This window comes from Parasteatoda tepidariorum, chromosome 3 (genome assembly GCF_043381705.1).
Source record: "Parasteatoda tepidariorum isolate YZ-2023 chromosome 3, CAS_Ptep_4.0, whole genome shotgun sequence".
Lineage (NCBI taxonomy): Eukaryota > Metazoa > Arthropoda > Arachnida > Araneae > Theridiidae > Parasteatoda > Parasteatoda tepidariorum.
In genome coordinates this window covers 8,205,808-8,224,085 of record NC_092206.1, presented here as the reverse complement: position 1 = coordinate 8,224,085, position 18,278 = coordinate 8,205,808, and the positions used below count along the sequence as shown (strand labels likewise).

General features: G+C 30.5%; 2 protein-coding genes across 3 annotated transcripts in view; one reads left to right on the top strand and one right to left on the bottom strand.

Annotated features, from left to right (window-relative positions):
* LOC107456258 (PI-PLC X domain-containing protein 1) overlaps positions 1 to 5,436 on the top strand; it is a 30,959-nt gene extending 25,523 nt beyond the window's left edge. The window contains exon 5 of one of the 2 annotated variants that reach the window (XM_016074080.3): positions 2,146 to 5,436. In XM_016074080.3, the coding sequence (XP_015929566.1) occupies positions 2,146 to 2,724 (579 nt within the window). In that variant the 3' untranslated portion in view covers positions 2,725 to 5,436. The remainder of the gene's footprint in view (positions 1 to 2,145) is intronic. The other variant, XM_071178295.1, reaches the window with a different exon arrangement.
* A 2,408-nt stretch (positions 5,437 to 7,844) lies between these two features.
* LOC107456260 (lysozyme 2) lies at positions 7,845 to 18,163 on the bottom strand. Its single transcript, XM_043041964.2, has 4 exons — positions 17,905 to 18,163; positions 12,151 to 12,218; positions 9,417 to 9,546; positions 7,845 to 8,374 (listed from the first exon to the last, which is right to left on the bottom strand). Exons 1-4 carry the CDS (start codon positions 17,948 to 17,950, stop codon positions 8,073 to 8,075), a joined length of 546 nt encoding a protein of 181 aa, XP_042897898.2. The 5' UTR covers positions 17,951 to 18,163; the 3' UTR covers positions 7,845 to 8,072.
* Between the last annotated feature and the right edge of the window lie 115 nt (positions 18,164 to 18,278).

Sequence of the window (18,278 nt, the reverse complement as noted above, 5' to 3'; positions counted from 1 at the left end):
CTTCTCCAGGTCATCATAGGTATGTGTAAAATTTTAAATATATTTTTAGTAAACTAAGAAATATTGAGAAAAGGGAAAAAAAATCTTGTTTAAATTTTTTTCTAATTTTTTAATTTAAACTGTTTTTTTTTTTTTTTTTTTTTCATTNTTTTTTTTTTTTTTTTTTTTTTTTTCAAATTCAGGAAATTTTCCGGAAATTTGACTTGGACTCACAATCACCCCTGTTTTATACACCTTGTTTTTGTTATTAATTCATATAGAAACAGTGTTTCAAAATAAATAACTTAGAATACAATTAAATGTAATTAGAAAAGAAACTGGATATTTTACGAAATCCTGTAGACGGGTGTTGTTTTACTTTTTTCAAAGATCTATTATTCTAGATATCTAGAAGTAGAAGATTTTCTTTTAACAAAAAATGCTGTTAAACTAGAAACCTTTAAAAATTCGATTTTTTTAATTAATTTTTCTTTTCTGTTTTTAAAGTTATTAGTCATAATGAAAATAAAAGATTGTTGAGAACTCTGAAGAACAATTAGTTTTGAGACATTGTTTACCCTTCTAGACCTCTTATTGAAAGTGTTAAAAATAAATCTTAAGTATCAACTACTTGAACAGTTTCATTCATTGTCTTTAGGAAAAATAATATTTTAAGTGGTCATTGCTTTTAAAGGTTAACAAACCTACCTCTTTATACCCTCTCGCTAAATACTTTTAACGAAAGAAAGAAAAAATGGTATATATAACTGTATTGTAAACGCCTTTACCTAAATTAAATCGTTTTTGCTGTTTATTTGGGATGTATTTTTGTTTAGAAAAAGTTTTTGTAATTTTTGTTTTGCATTCACAATGTGGTATACCATATTAAGATTCGATATTAAGCATAATTAACTGCCTTGAAATGGCACGTTGAATTTTGAAATCACAAAGGATGTTTTGCATTTGAAATTATTTAACACAATAATTATGTTCAAATTAAAACAATGTACATGTTTCAAACTCGTTTTATTACTTTAAATGATTTGTTGATTTTATATTTATAACAGTCAAGTAAAGATGATTTATTAGGATTATTAAAAACATCTCTACCTTATGAAAGTATTAATAAGTTAGGTTTTAAATTTTTCAAAGCAGTATCTTTAGTATCTATGACGTGACCAATGCGTCGAGCTCATTAAGTTGGTCGCCAAATCAATAACTCAACTCAAAATCAAGAACGATTAAATGAACTCGCATTATTAAGCATTCATCGAGAAATTGATTTGAATGTTGAAAAAATCATTTCTAAAAAACGCATTGCATTTATTATTGAAATATTTTGAAAACTTGAATTATTTACGTATTGTTCATTATGAGAAAAATTAATGAGAAGACTAGCATTTAAAACCCCCTTTTTTTCAAAAAAAATATTAAAAAATTTTTTTTTATAAAAAAAATTAATTGTGTGTGGGGGGGGGGAGAATCTGAGTCTATGACCCTCCCCAGGAGAAATTTCTGGATTCGCCCCTGGTCAGTCATGAGTTGTTTCGCAATTCTCAATATTTATGAGGTGCACTATAGTTCGTCTAAAATAAGAACTCCCCCAGACATTCGTCTGGACCTGTGGCGGTGACTATGGTAACGACGTCTGACTATTTCACGTAAGGGTTGCGGAGTGAAGCTAACCTCCCTAGAATGCGCCAATCTTGTTTCCATAGTACCAGACGGCCTCAGACTTTGTGGCGGAAGGAGTTCTTAGCTTAGACAATATATACATCCCCTTTAATCTTTACTTATCTTTTATGAATCAACCTGTACATAATATATAAAGGACGGTGACTACGGAAGACCTTGTATGTTGCTTTAATTTTCGACTCCTACCGGTTTTTAAATTTTCTTCTGAATATAAGAAATTGCGTAAAAAGGGGATACGATAGACTTTTTGCTATGAAGAATAAAACAAAACAGCGTGAATGAAGCACAAATGAAAATACTGAAACGGGGAGTACTGAATACTTAAACGGAGAACCTATAGTTTTAGCTCTATAAACAAGAATCTTCCACAAGCACGTCTTTGATGTTTCTGCTGTATCTTTATTTACTTTGTTTTGCTTTTTTATTAGATAGTATTTATTCTTTAGTCTAACTCTAGAATATTTTTCACAGGTGAAAAGTTTCCTGCAGGCCACTAACGAAATTGTCATAATGGACTTTCACCGATTTGTGACAGGTTTCAAGAGTCGCCAAGCTGGTGAAAGACACCGTGACCTCATATCTCTTCTAGAAAGAGAGGTTGGCGACATAATGATACCAGTGTCATTCTCAACCAGAGCCAGTTTGGAAACTTTATGGTTGACAAACAAGAGACTCTACGTTGGATACGCTGAAAAGAGATTTCGAACTGCCAGTCCGTATCTTTTTCCAGCAGTTAAGCATCTTTGGGGAGACGTTGACGAAGTTGATGATCTCTGGTCTTATCTTAACGACACTGTTTGCGAAAACTCGGGTGTTAGACTGACGTCTGCCATGGCCCAATTGACGCCCACCACTGCGGGTGTCCTTTTCAATTCTTACGGTGGATTGAGGAAGATGGCCTCTCTCGTGAATCGCCGGGTCACGCAATGGTTTGCAGAAAACTGGCTGGAATGTGCCAATATAGTTTCGACTGACTTCATTTTGGGAAATGGTATTACGGAGTTGGCGATTTCCGTAAATAAAAACAGAACTCATCGAGCAAATTTCTAGAATGAATTGGATATTAAGAAAACATGTTGTAATCACACGCATTAATGTTTCTATCGAACTTTTTAAAAGATGAATTGTTTTCAGTAAACAATTTATAGTGCATCAACTGATGATAGTGCACCAATCACTGAACTTTAGATTCATAATCCAATTAAAAGTTATTTATTTAATCACGCATACAGATGTAGGCTTACAAATAATAGCTTATAAACCCACGCCAAATAGAAGAATGGATAGCATGAAACAGCATGCATTCTAGAAAAAGATATACAGATTTATGTCGGTATTCGAACTCGCTTCAGAGAGTTTGACGATAGGACAATGTTCATCATGCACCAAAACTTATTTAATGTTAAAAAAAAAATCGCATTTTTATAGTTTTTTTGTTAAAAATTGCACAGCTACTAAGTTTTTAAAAAAGTAAGACATCATTAGAATTAACTTGAGCCAAAATTAGTGAACAAACAGAAGTGATTGAGAGACTAAGGTACCAAGCTATGGCAGAGAAGGCTCCCAGTTCGTGGTCCGACATTATTTAATAATTCAACTTAAATGTTATCTGAATTTTTTTAACTTTTTATACGCTTTAATTGTTTGAGCGGCAATAGCACATGAGATAAAGCACTCGCCTATTAATCAGGTGGATTGGGTTCGAATCTCAATGGTGGTTGATACAAATTCAGTAGGCAGGTACTTTTTTTTACATCGCACTATAATTCTGCGCAATGGGCTATTAACGAAGGTCTGGGAAACATCCCTGAGGATGATCCGAAGACTTGCCATCACAAATTGTGAGGCCAATTCCTCAATTTAAACGCAGATCTACAGCGGAACTTTCAGACCGGAGTCTCTAATCACTGGGCTACCACGGCCCTCCATACGAATTCGCATCCACCACAGTGTTGACGTTCTCAGGGATAGATGGATCAAGAGTTAGAATCCCCTTGTCGTCGGGAAATTAAACGTAGAGGATTTTTTGAAAGCTTCCTCCCCGTGTCGCGCAAATGCGATTTAGTTCCACCAAAAAGACCTCAACGAAAGCTAGTTTGTCGGAATGCTCGATCAAGGAATTTCTTTGTCTACTGGGTTGGATTCAAAATTCCAAGGTTATGGAGTTGCACATTGATAGCTGTGAACCCAAATATGGGTTTACATCAGTAAAAAACTAAACCCAAATAAACGAAGGCTGAAATTATCGGTAGAAGTTGTAGAGCATACCTTCATGCCTATTTTTATGTATCGAGTTCAGTTGACGATAACTATCGAAATATTATATTGGAATTTTGAAAGAATATTTGAGTATAAAGAACAAATATTTGCCGCTATATTCTTCTTAAATGCTTCGACTTTTTAAGAGAGTCAGTTTTAAAATTATGGCCAAAGGCATTTAAACTGTTTTATTAGAATTAAAGTGCATCAAAAACACAATAAAAGGAACATTGCTTTTTAAAGAAAATCACTTATTCTCTGGTTGATAACAGTGATTAATATAGAACAATCGTATTTGATGAACCAATCCACATGATTAATATTTGGATTAATGGACCAGAATTAAATTTTTTAGCAGCCTATGCTGTACCTCAACCGAGAGGGCGGTAGGTTCGTGACCCGAATTTGCTTAGACAGACCATCACCAACACGTGAACAAAGTAAAAGGGTTAACTATAGGAACTACGGTATCAGATGTTATCTGATATAGAAGACAAACAGGCATTAAAATTTTTACTGCTTCTTTGTTTTTTATATAATTTAAAATTATGTTTTTTTTTTCTTTTTGAAAATTTAATTTGGATGAAAATTTAAATGAGGGATGTATGCAAAAGGTAATTTATTTAGAAGATCGATATAAAATTTTGTTTTTAAAAATACATATTGAGAAAATACTCCTCTTTTTTCTTGTAAGATTGAATTGATAAGAAACTTCGATATTCACGAACGAGGTACTACGTATTAATGCTTGCTTGATTGATTGATACTACTGGTATATGATTCAGATTGTACTTTGGTTTTAAGCTTTCTAGGTTTGTTTATATGAACAGTGATATCAATGTTATACGTAAGATGCTGGAGATTTGTAATTTTAAACATTTAAACGTTATTTTTCAATAAAATTAATTAAAGTTATAGTCAGACGTAAAGTACAGAGTTATTCTTTAATGGAGCCATCTCGAATTTCATCGTATGGAGTCGTTGCAGTAAGCGTAATATTTTTGTTTTACTCAAAGCTTTTTTTAATTTTATGAATTTCATCATCATTTAGTAGAATAAAGTTCTGTGTGACATTTGGTTGAAAAAGATAAACGTAATTTATTAGGAAAACATCCAATTTTATTCTCATTTTAAAATATAAAGCTTTACGTTTCGCAGATATCAGTGCAAAAAAAAGTAGAGTGTTTTCGAAGTGGAAGAATGTTTCAAGTTTATTTGGCTAACATCGGAAGCATAGCCTTAGAAATTTCCATTTTTGACTGCCTGTTAAAACGCCATGAGAGTTAACGTTATAACGCGAACTGTTTAAACGAGTGTTATAGAGATTTATAGATTTCTCTGATAAGAAACTTGGGAACAAAAAATAAAAGCAAGACATACTCTTTATTTGTCAAGGCATAAACTTCTTACTCAGATTCACTGAAATGCCACTTCGAACTTTTATCACTTCCATTATTATTTAGTCATTGCTTTGAAAAATAAAGTCTTGAATTTTTATCTTTATTCGTATTTATATCTATAATTTATATTTATATCCATATTTCATAATCTAAGAATTGAGTGGCCTCTTATGCTTTTAATTTATTTTAATGTTAGGTGTTTCCTAATTAATTTTTGTTTAAAGATGTATGTTTTGATTAATATGCGAATGCAAAATAACATAAATGAGGAAAAAAATAGATAAATTTATTTGTACATGAGTTTTAAAAATTATAAATGCATGCTAAAATGAATAAACATTCTTTGCCTTTATCACAAATACACTATTTTTTGAACGATACTTTTGATTTTCAATTGAAGCATAGAAAAATGACTTGCAGCAAAACAATAATAAACCACAGTAGTGTTTTTGAAGAAAATAATAATTTTATGGGAGAAAAATTTCTGTGTAATATGCTATCTAGTGGAAATCCCGGAAACTCTAAGTACCTAGCTGAAAACAATACTAAAGTACAGTTTGATGTAAATATGTGACGTATCACTATATTGCCCTAAGTATTTAATATTTTATAAACTTCTCCATTCGAGTAGTCGGATTCTATTAATTCAAATTCCGCTTTGTTTTTGTAACATTATACATAATGGTTTTCTTTATTATGCATTAATAGATTTATTCACTCAATTTTTATAAGATTAAAAAAAAATTTCTTTAACGTGTGAAAAATAAAATTTATATTCATTATATTATTTTGATATCCATTTTTGTATTTTGTTTCAAATTTAAAAAAATCTTGCGTAAGATAGATCTTTTTTCATGCGAAAAGAGACTTCTACCATTTCAAAACCTCTTGGGTAATGAGTCACATTTTACGACGACGTGATTTCGCATCTACTCGAAAACCTTACCTGACACAAAAATTTTTAAAATATGCTTAATAAATATATTTTTTACACGCAAAATTTTATTCCTGAAAAATGACTTGTTCCTTGAATTTTTGAGTTACTCAAGAGCAAGCTATACAGCAGGGAACATCCTTTATGCCAAATTCTCTTTTATCTACATAATTAGTTTAGATCAAAGGGTGTTCACGTAAACCATTAAGTTTCAAAGGCTTAAAAAAGTGAAAATAAATTTTGGCAGAATTACGCAGCGGGGAAAAGTAATCCTGTTTCGATTTGTTTACATTTTGATAATTTAAAAAGCATTTGAAATCTCATGGCTTACTCTGAGTGTACTCACTTTTCTCTAAATTTTACAGTACTTTTGGAGATAAAACAGAAGAGTTTATCCAGCTTTACACAGTGAAAGTTCCCGGTTCAAATTACGGTACTGGATCCTAAAATCCATTTTTACCGTGAAATTTTTACAGTAATATGTATTTAGTTTGAGTGAATTTACAATAAATATTACTGTAAAAATTACGGTATGTTGTTACAGTAATATTTATTTAATTAAAGTGATTTTATAATAAATATTACTGTAGAAATTACAGCATATTGTTACAGTAATATTTATGTAATTTAAGTAATTTTGCAATAATTATTACTGTAAAAGTTACCGTATATCACATTTTTTGTTTCGTAAAAATTTTGCGATTAAAAAAAGGATTTTACGACAAAAAATTCCGACTGGTACTTTTTATCTTAATTTGATCCGTATTTTTTTACAGCGTATAGTGTCCTGTTAAGTCGCTTTTAAAGCAGTGACCTCAGAAAAGTTGGTTCAGCGTTGAACCAGATTATTTGAACCATAAATACAGTGCAAACTTACTGCAACCGTAATAAGGTGTTAAATTGAACAATGCAAGTTGAACTATAACATCATGGTATCAAGTTTAAGATATAGTTCGTTCACCAGAAGTTGGCACTTGGCTCCACCTCCTTGGAGGACGAGATCATTTCGGTGCGGCAGTTAGAGGAGAAAAGTCTCCGCGCTTGAAATTGAGACAATCCTAAATGCGCGCCAAACGCAAACAGTGAATTCTTTTTCAGTCACTTATTACTTCGATTTATCATCAGCTATTATGCCTTTCTTTACTCTAACTAATTAAATATATTGCAGCAAAATATCTCAAGAAGGCCAAACTATTCACTCAAAAGAGAGAAATGTTATCAAATTTATGAAATATTTAATGTTAAAAAAGTGCACATAAAGATTGCGAAATAAATATTTTTGTCATACTATATCCAAATAGCAACCTTGTTCAGGATTGTTCACATCCTTCTCCCAAAAACAGCGAAATAGTATCGTCGGATACTACGTGATGAAGGCTGAGTCAAGTGCCAACTCCTAGTGAACGAACTATAGTTTAATTAGCATAATGGTTCAAGATGGTATTATGGTTGAAGCAAATTTTTACGATTACTAGCTGCGTGTGTCTTGTAATTAGCATTTTTCATTTATTGATCTGAAGATTAAAAACATTTGCTACCATTGGTACGATTTAATTAACAAAAAAAAAGAAAATCCATACAGAAAATAATCCATTTTTAATGACAGTTAAAATGCCTTCCTATACAATGAGTTGTGCATGAAAATATTTTAAAATAACACCACCAAAAATGGGGTACCTTTCCAAATCATATAATCGAAATCGGTTCAATACACCAACTAAGTCATAAAAATCGAATTCTGAAATAAATTCAATTTTTATAAAAAATAATTGGTTGGTGTAATGTCTGATGATCCCTCAAACCAATCAATATTGGCCTGGCTGGAGTCTGGCGTACCCAGCGCCACTACGAGCTTGTATTTGCTCATCGCCATAGTCGTAAGATCCTCCCAAATCTCCTTGTGGGTCATAGCATATAGCAAATTTCTGGAAATAGTCTGTATCGACGATTTCATTTCCGCCACAGGCTCCGAATCCCAACTTGTGAATGCGTGCGAAATCCCAGCAATCTATGTACTGGTTAGCGTCGCAATCCTGTCCATATTTGCGCATGTAGCCTCGTACAGCTTCCTCTGCGCAAGTCCTGTTGTTTAAGCATGTTTCAAAATCTGCAAAGAAAGATGATGAGTGCGAAAAGTAATTAAATTTTTAATAATTAATCAACAAGGACAAGAAAAGGACATAAAGTTCATGTTATTGTTTACATTTTTGTGCAAAAGTTTGGTTTATTTTATCACTATTGTTTCAAATTTGTAAATATGTGTATAATTTTGTAAATATTCTTTTGTTATGAGGCTAAATATCTCAAGACGAACCCTAAGTAAATAGTTTAAATTAGATAGTTTGCGAGAAATTCGCGTAATTCTAACAGAATTTAAGTGAAAATAACGCCTTGTGCATTTCTTAAGGAAGATTCGGTTTGGCAACATTTTTCCGAACTTAGCGATAATCTTGGTATAACCAAATTTGGCAACAAAATAACAGTTCTGGAAAATTCGAGTTTCGAAGCGATAGGACTAATATTTACGGAGTTAAACGAGATTTGCTTAGATTCTAGATTGTTTCTCGACTCTAGAATCATGTCGGAGGTTCTGAGGCTTATGAAAAACAAGATGGAATTATGTTCGTTTTTAACATTTCTGTATTAAAATCAAGCATAAAAATGCTACCGTTTTACACTTTTCCTTACAATGTTGCTCAATTAAACAGTAAAAAAATACATTTCATTTGTCGCAATAACGAAAGGTTATTAACGCGTTATGAACATTATAATTATTGTATTTTTCAATTCCTATATCTTTACTCAAATTTTCAATCGTTAATAAAATACTTTTTATTTATCCACTCACGTTTAAATACATTTTTTACAACTTGTAGTAGATGACATTTGATGTTAATACAGTTTTTTCAAATATTAATTCATTAATTAAATGTAATAAATAAATTTTAGTTTCATATTTTGAGAAAAAATTATAATTATATAATAAAAAATAACTTTAAAAAAATTTTCTTTGTTGCTCTTAGTAGGAATTGTCTTTATTATTTTTTTTATCTTGTTAATATTAGTATTTTGACGGTGAGCTGTCATGATAGTGGATATACAACAAAGCAGAATTATTAAAAAAAAAAGTGAAATGTATAGAATCTTACCATGAGCCCTTCCTTTGTCTCCTGGTCTACCCCCATCATGCCAGTAAGCCCAAGAAACAACATAAGGCCCGCAAAAATAACTACTGCCCGCTGTATGGCACTTGAGAGTTTCATCACAGTTGCTGCTGGCCTGAAAAACAATATTTATTCCTTACATTTCCGCATAAGGGAGAATTCACATAATTTTGATTTTTCAAAAAGAATATGCTTTCGCTTTCCCAAAAATATTTTAACAAATGACCAAGAAAACAAATGACCCTATAAAAGCGTAATGTGGAATTTAGCTTATTATTGTCCGGATAAACCAGAATTCGGAAATTTAATACTGAGAATTTACCTAGCAATTATATTTAACTTCCCAATTATAGAAAATAACGTTAGTTTTCAATAGCTTTTATCTTTGGTTGATTTCTTTACGTCGTTTTAAGTTCATCAATGCCTTTGTGGGTCTTATTTGAAAGTCATATTTGGTGGCCTAATTTGCAGCGAAGATTGCGTGCCTGAAATGCCCTATTAATTGTCGTAAATAAAAAGATATAATGTAGCTATAGCTCTGTGAATTATAATTATGTTATTGAATAAAAAGACAAGATGTTAAAATTATTTAAGTGTAAAAAAAGTTGTATGCCATTGCACAAAAGTATCAATAACAAATCGATGTTCTCGATCCATAATATTGATACCAACCGAAATTATCAAGAAGGTGGTACGTGTTCAGGCATGCAATTTAGCCAAAGAGGATAGCCAAACGATGACTAAGGATACTAGAACTTTAAATTCGTTACATTTATTTTTATTATTAAATAAGACTTTTTAAAGGCAAAATATTTGACTCAAACAAAATATTTTACGAAAAGTAAAACATGATTTTTAAACAAGTTTATGTACATATATAATTTTTAATGATATAATATGGAGGATAAATTATGAAAAAATGAGCATACATCAGAAGTTGTAATATTATTTCTTATTGAATTTTTCTATTAAAAAATAGAAAAACTAAATTCCACAATAAAGAAATTTGCTTCCACGAAAATAATCCTCAACTTTAATATCTGTTATTTTTTGTTTTCCATTTCACGAAAAAACCTTGTTTCAGTTTATTTTATTCATTTTCAGCGTATGCAAGAAGCGATTCAGAACTACACCGCTCGAGTCCTGTAAAATTTGTCAAGCTTACAGCCTAATTTTAAGACTAATGCAGATCAATCGAAGAAAGTTCTTTATTGATTAGCGTGTTAAAAAATTACGTTCTGTTAGGATTCCGTTAAAAAAGAAAAAAAAAGTCGATAATTTAGGGTTCCGAAAAAAATTGGGAACCGCTACTCTCGATATCTCAAATGTCCATAATTTTGCTCCCCTCCACAGGGGACTATGATGTTGGATAAACCAATGATCTAAATCAGTGGTTACCAATTGGCGGCCCGCGAACCTAAATATATTAGCAGTCATTTTTTTGCGGACAATTTTCGTAGAAAATCGATATAGGTTTTAAATACTTTTAAGTTTTATGTATTAAAACTTGATATCTGTTGCACTTTAATTGTTTAATACATAGGTGCACAATTAAAGTTATTGTATCCAGAATTTTTCAATATGCAATTAAATGTTTTTAAAAATCTACTTCCTATTTTAATTTGTAATTCAATACTTTTGTTTTGCGCAACTTGATAAAAATCTGACAGTAATATTTAATGTTTCTTCAAACATAAAAGAGTCCTATATAAAATTTTGATAAAGTTGTGGCCCGCCATTTGACTAGTGTTCTTAATTGCGGCCCCGGCCTCATGTAAGTTGGAAACCCCTGATCTAAATGGTAGAAAAACGTTTTTCAAATAAACAGCAAAAAAAAAAAAAACAAAAAAAAAAATCCGCCCAAAAAAGGTTTATCATTTAGGGTTCCGAAATAAATTGGGAACCATTACTCTCGATATCTCACGTGTCCACAATTTTGCTCCCCTCCACTGGGGACTATGGTGTTGGAAACATATACTCTAAATCAGGGGTTTCCAACCTACATGAGGCCGAGGGCCGCAACCTCATCAAAATTTCATATGGGACTCTTTTATGTTTGAAGGAACATTAAATATTACTGTCAGATTTTTATTAAGCTGTGCAAAACAAAAATATTGAATTTCAAATTAAAATAAGAAGTAGATTTTTAAAAATATTTAATTGCATATTGAAAAATTCTGACTACAATAACTTTAATTGTGCACCTATGTATGAAACAATTAATGTGTAGCAGATATCAAATTGTTAAGATACAAAATTTAAAAGTATTTAAAACCCCTATAGATTTTTACGAAAATTGTCCCCCAAAAAATGACAACTAATATATTTTAGTTCACGGGCCTCAAAAAAGGCTTCGCGAGGCCGGATGCGGCCCTCGGACCGCCAGTTGGTAACCACTGCTCTAAATAGTAGAACAACGCGTTTCAAATAACCAGCAAAAAATAAGTAAAATAGAAACGGTTAGCAAAATAAAGATAAAACAAAGATTTTTTTTTATTTGTTGAATGCCAGTTTCATCACAGCTTTGGCGTTGTGCCTGAACTATAAATTGAAAGATTTCTTTAAACTGAGAAATTCACCGAACAAGACGATAAAACAAAATATAAAAGAATGATTCCAGAAACAAGCATTTTGTTGAAGGTCGATACAAGAAGGAAGTTGAAACCTACAAATTGACATGATTACTCATATAAAGTGAAACATTGAGTGAGTGACTCACTTGGCAAATGCAATCGAGACACCGGTGATCCATTTCAGGTATCTTTTTAGACGGTGGTTGTTGCTGGGCTAGGAAAAAAGAACAAAATCAACATAAAAAAAAGAAGCGACATTTAAAAAAAGAAAAAATCATGTTCCATTAAAACCTCAATGAAAAAAGAAGGTTATTGTGTGCCATTAATTGATTTATTGGTTGAACTTAGTGGTCAAGACGAAAAAAAAAAACTCCTTTCCTTTTCTTTTTGTCATGCATTATTTATTATTTTTCTTTGTAAATAAATGACTAATGGCTATATTCAGTTTTCTTTTTCTTCTTGATTTGCGATGCTTGATTTTTTTTTTAAATGCGCAAAGTTATAATATCCGGGAAAAAAAATATTGATAATATCGAACCGATCAGTACCAATACTATTTATTTTATTTTATAACCGTTGTTGAACAGTCGATCTAATTTTGGGTTTACGAGTACTACTATTCGTCTCCGTAGCATTGTAATTTTGAACCAATCCAGAAGACAAGGAAATTCCTGGATCAGCAATCCCAGGGGTATGATTTCTTATGGGAACATGGAGGACTTTGTGACTCCACAGATTTAACGTTCATCAGTCACCATTTACTACACAGAGAGTCTTCGGGCGGCAGGGATCGAATCGACGACCCCTTGGACATGGGCCCAGTGTCCTACCAACCAGGCTATCCCGGCCGGCCCCAAATTTCAATCATATCGAAAAAAGTAACGATATTTAATATTATCTTTATAAATTTAAATTTTCGGGTAAGCTAATTGTTAATCATACATAGTCAGGGCCCGCCCTAAGCATTCGCCAACTGCGATAAAATCTCATATTTGGCGAATAAAATTGTGCTTTCGCGAAAATATTGGCGAATTTTCCCAGTGGAAAGAAATTAAAATTACGTCAAAATAATTTTTTCTAAACAAATCAGTATCTTCTATTCAATTACATTAATTCTCGGTACATGAGCCGCATAGCGAATTAAAATTGGGTCCAAATATTATAAGCCTGAAACAAACTACCGTAAAATAATTTTCCATGGTAAAAAAAAATTATCATAAAAATTTTTTTAGATTGGCATTTGGCGAAGACTTTCGAAAATTGGCGAATACTTTTGATATTTGGCTAATTTACTGGATAATAATTTGAATTCCTTAACAGGCGCTAGTAACTACTACAGTTGGCAAAAGCACTATAAAAATAATCATTTATTGAAGAAGTTGAATTTAGTTTATTGTGGTTCAGCAGATAAACCAGAATTTAGAGATTTAATTATAAGTAGAATTCAGGTAGCAATCAGCTATATTTAACTTATCTACGAGGGAAAATAAAAATAAAAGCACCAATTTTTAATAGCTGCAATCTTTATTTTCCAAACGTTGTATCAAAATCTTCGTGGGTCACAACTGGTCTTTCTCAACAGCTTTAGGGGCGCGACGAGTTTGATAAGCCAGAAAGATGTTTGTAAATTAAAACAATAAATGTATATGAAATACATTTATTACTATGTATAAAAATCTAATTAAGGTGTCGCAATTTTCCATATTGTTCGTGCATTTTCATTTTCCGGAAAATCACGTGGTAGGATCTAGTTTTGCCTCATTTGTATCCCTAATTTAAATTTTTCCAGTATTGCTATTATTACGCTTTTAATTCAAGAGTTTAAAACTACGAGAATCGTTTTTTATTTTTATTTTATTACTGTTATAATGTAATTCGGCTCTACATTTTAAGAAAAATTATTTGAAATGGTAGTCTAATCGTATTAACCGTTTAACAATTATTATTTTTGTGTTAACAACATTAATATACTGTTATAAATTACAGTTAAAGAGATCTATAAAATGATTTAGAACTTAACGATCAGCTTCGTGCACAATGAGATGCAAGCAAGAATAACATTTAATATATCCCCCGTTTGGTAAACGAAAATATTAAATTACGATTGTGAACTCATCAAATTTGTTTGAACAATATAATGTTATAACAACATAAATGTTATTTTCAAAAATGATTACTTAGGAAAATTACTTCTGTTCACTAATAGAGATCTAATAATTTATAATACTAATAGATAATAATATTTGGAAGTGGGAAATCAAGGCAGAAGCTAACAGAATTCGTTTTAGTATATGTATGTTAAGTGAATAATTTTCACTTCAACTCCGTACCCTTCTAATTCTGAACCCAATCCAGAAGACAATGAAACTCTTGGATCAAGTATTGGGAGAAATTTGCCTTCGTGGAGGACTTTTTGATAGAACTAACACGCATTTGCGTTATATGGAGAGGAAGACCACAAGAACCTCCCATGGTTAGCCTGACTGCAAAAGGAACTCTAACCCATGATCCGTCTATCACTGAGGATATTTCACGTCAGCACTTTGGTCGGTGCAAGCCGGATGCGGATTCGTATCCACCAGCCATCGCTTAGTTCGAACCTGGTTCACCTCATTGGAAGGCCAACGCTCTATCCCCTGAGCCATCGCGACTCAACCATCGGGGTTGGTGAGCGGCAGTCAACACGGCTTCCTAGTATGCATAAAAAATTGGAATGTCTTTATATTACATTATTTTTAAAGAGCGTCGTCACATTCTCGCTTCGATCAGCAACTGCCATGATTGATTTACAATTAATTTTGTTTCTGCATAATAAAAAGATAGTTGCATCAAAATTGAAAAAGACTAAAAAATTCCCAATTTTTTTTAAAATTTTATTTATTGTTTTAGAAATGCAGAATAGATCTTCAGAACTAGATTATAATTCTATTGGGAAAAATTGAAATAAATGATTTTCCTTGATTAAGCATCACTGGAACTTCTCTAAAAACTTGAATTTTACAATTCTTAGTTTTTGGTTGCTTACTAAAAGTTAAATTTTTTTACTGAAGAGATTATTTCGCATTGATGCAATAAATTAATTCTTAATATGGCTATATAATTTTAAATGTTTTTTTTTTTTTTTTGAATAGTTGCAAACGTTGACTGAACGCAGTCAGATCAAAATTTATTATAAAAGTAAATAATATTTACCAAAAAGCAAATATAACTTATTTATCTTTTAATAATTGTAAAACGGTAACTAAATATCTTTTCTTTATCACGAAAAGTTGCATCATAAGATAATATCTATTATTATAAGATATCTATATAAGTATTAGTATATATAAGCTATCTATCACTTTATAATGCAGGGATAAAATAATAATATACTTTTAATTTCTACCGTAATTAAAAATAATAAAAAAAATTATATTTAGAAATTTAATGATAGGAAAATAATGATATTTAGATTTTTTTTTTACAGAGAATGATATTTAGAAGGAATGATAAATAAATATTGCTGAAAAATATTGTTAAACAAGGTATAAATGAACAATTTACTGGGAAATACTGTTATTATAACTTTTACTAACTTCATACTGATCGATGTCGAACATCTATGAATATATTTTGTTTGTCGAGAGTTATATATTATCTTTTGTTATATATTGCTATATGTTTCGTTATATGTTATTTCTTTGTTATATATGTTTTGCTATATGTTATTTTTTATTTGTTGTTCATATATTATACTATTTTTTGTCCATTGAGAATGTATAAAATGATAAAATAACAATTGTTTTTTTATGATATAAATAAATAAAAAGCTTAATTTTAATAGTGATGCATACATTATACACAACTTTAATTGCTTTAATTTTTTTTTGAATAGTTATCTTTAATGATAGAGGGAGCAAACGTAAAATTTGCGTTAGTTAATTGCTTTGCAATTATTTTTTTTTTCTTTCATAATAAACAGACAGTTACTTCAAAATTAAAAATTACTTAAAATTTTGCCAAAATATTTTATTGTAGTGCACAAAAAATAAAACGAATCACCCTGAATAACGTTTGATATAATGATTGGATCTTCATGTTCTAGAACTCAATCTTAATGATTTAAGGGGATGACCTCGAATCTGCAAATTAAATGCCCATTTTTTATAATAATAAATCGTATTTTAAAAAATTTCATTTCTGAAGAACTATTTCACCAATTTTGCACAAATTTTGTATTTCGCCTCATAAAATTACATTCTTTAAAACGATGGAAAAAATTGCATAATTTATATTTCAAAATTTTTTCGACTATTATTAAATAAAAAAATAAAAAGTAATAGATATTAAGTAAAAGTTATATTTTTTTGCATGGAAATTATCCCTGGATACAAGAATTTTCTAATTGCTTATAATAAATATTTCATTCGCTCAAAAAATTCTCGAGATAAGACAAAATACGCAAAAAATAAAATTAACATTAAGGGGTCCAAACTTTCGACGGCTCTCCTTGACCAAACTATTAGGATCATATTTCCCAGAGTATGGCTACCACCTACATTTTGGGTGTCAGAAATCCGATTCCGTCGAGAAAAAAAAATTTATGTTTATTCAGCGAAAGTACGTTTTTGTGTCTCATTTCGTAACTTAATATATCGTTTGCACTAATTAATTAGTATATTCGAGGTCATTCCTTCCAGCCAATAAGATTGAGTTCTGGAGCGTGAAGATTCGATCACATGCAGGGTAGACCGTTTTTATAATTGTGTTTACAATCATACAGTCTAAATATTCATCGTTCCTTTTTAAAATTTTATTTCATGAAGTTTTTCTTACCAATTATATTTTTATATTTATTATTATAGTAAAAATGGCAAATTAAACGAATGTAATGAAAAATCGTTGCTATTTAGTTAAATTCATTGCTTGTATTTATTAAATTATTTCTTATTAATTTAATTTATTTCTATATTTTTTTTCTCTTTTTGATCGGTAAAGAGGAAAAATCAAAAGATCTATAGCAGAATATCCCCCCCCCCTCCCCCTATATTTGCTGAAAAATGAAATTTTTTCGAATAAAACTATGTTTATTCTAGTTAATATATTATACTTATTAATTACAGTATTCTCTCGATATGCCTCGAAAACCTTGTTATGTCAAAAAAATATTTTTCCTCTTGGTATTATGTTATACATCTAATATTAATTTGAATTCCTATGTCGAAGAGTTTCTTCTCAAAACTTTGTTATGTCAAATTTTTTTCGAAATAAAAATTTAATTTTTTTGAAAAAATCACAATGTAGAATTGTTGCACACTAATTCTTTTCTATTTAATACATAATTATTATTGTCTTACTTTTAAAAATAAAATTATCATTGTTGTATTTAGTCAACTATCATTACATACATATTTAATAGTAGTTATTAATATGTTTGAAGACTCATTTTTTAGAGTGATATTTTAAAATATATTTTTCTACTTTTTAGAACATATTTAGTTCTGAACTTGTTATCTCGAAAACTCGCTATCTCGAAATTTTCTTAGCGTCCCATCAACTTTGAGATATCGAGAGGATATTCTAGTATATTTCTTCGCGTTAATATTTAGAATAAACAAGTAAATTAACTACTAATAAAAGAGTAATAATAATGATGAGTAATAATAATAATAAATGAGTAACTACTAATAATTAATAAATGAGTCTACATTTAAAAAAGAAAGAATTTCCCCCCATTTATGGTGGAGTGTTCCATTTGCAAATAGAAACACCCCACCCCCTGAATAAAAATTCCAATTGAGACCCTGCCTAGGGATTATTTTTACATTAATTATTTGAAAGTATAAAACAATTTTTAATCTATTTTCACATGCAATAACAATTTCCATTTTAAAATTTGTGTTTAAAAATGTGTTTCTTACCCAATGCAAGGCCAGCAAAAACGATGAGGAACAGATATTGATACATGTTCAATTGAATCGGAAGTAATGTTTAAAAACTATCGTCTGCAAAGATGTGCGAGGGCAGATTATAAGAAAAGGGAGGTTGAAAAACCGGTCTTTTTTACATTTCACTAACAAAAAACAACAAAAAATAGCTCCGGGGGCTAGATTTTCAAGAGCAGTGATCTTCAAAACCTGCTCTCCGTTTTCACCAAAAGAATCTACAAATAGAATAATATCCAAAATTCTACCAGAAAACGATTTCCTTTACCATTCGAAGAGCAACTTCCTTAAGCGGAAAAAATAAATCAATAAATAAGTAAAAGGAAAAAGGGTTTCCCGAAAGTTTTTGT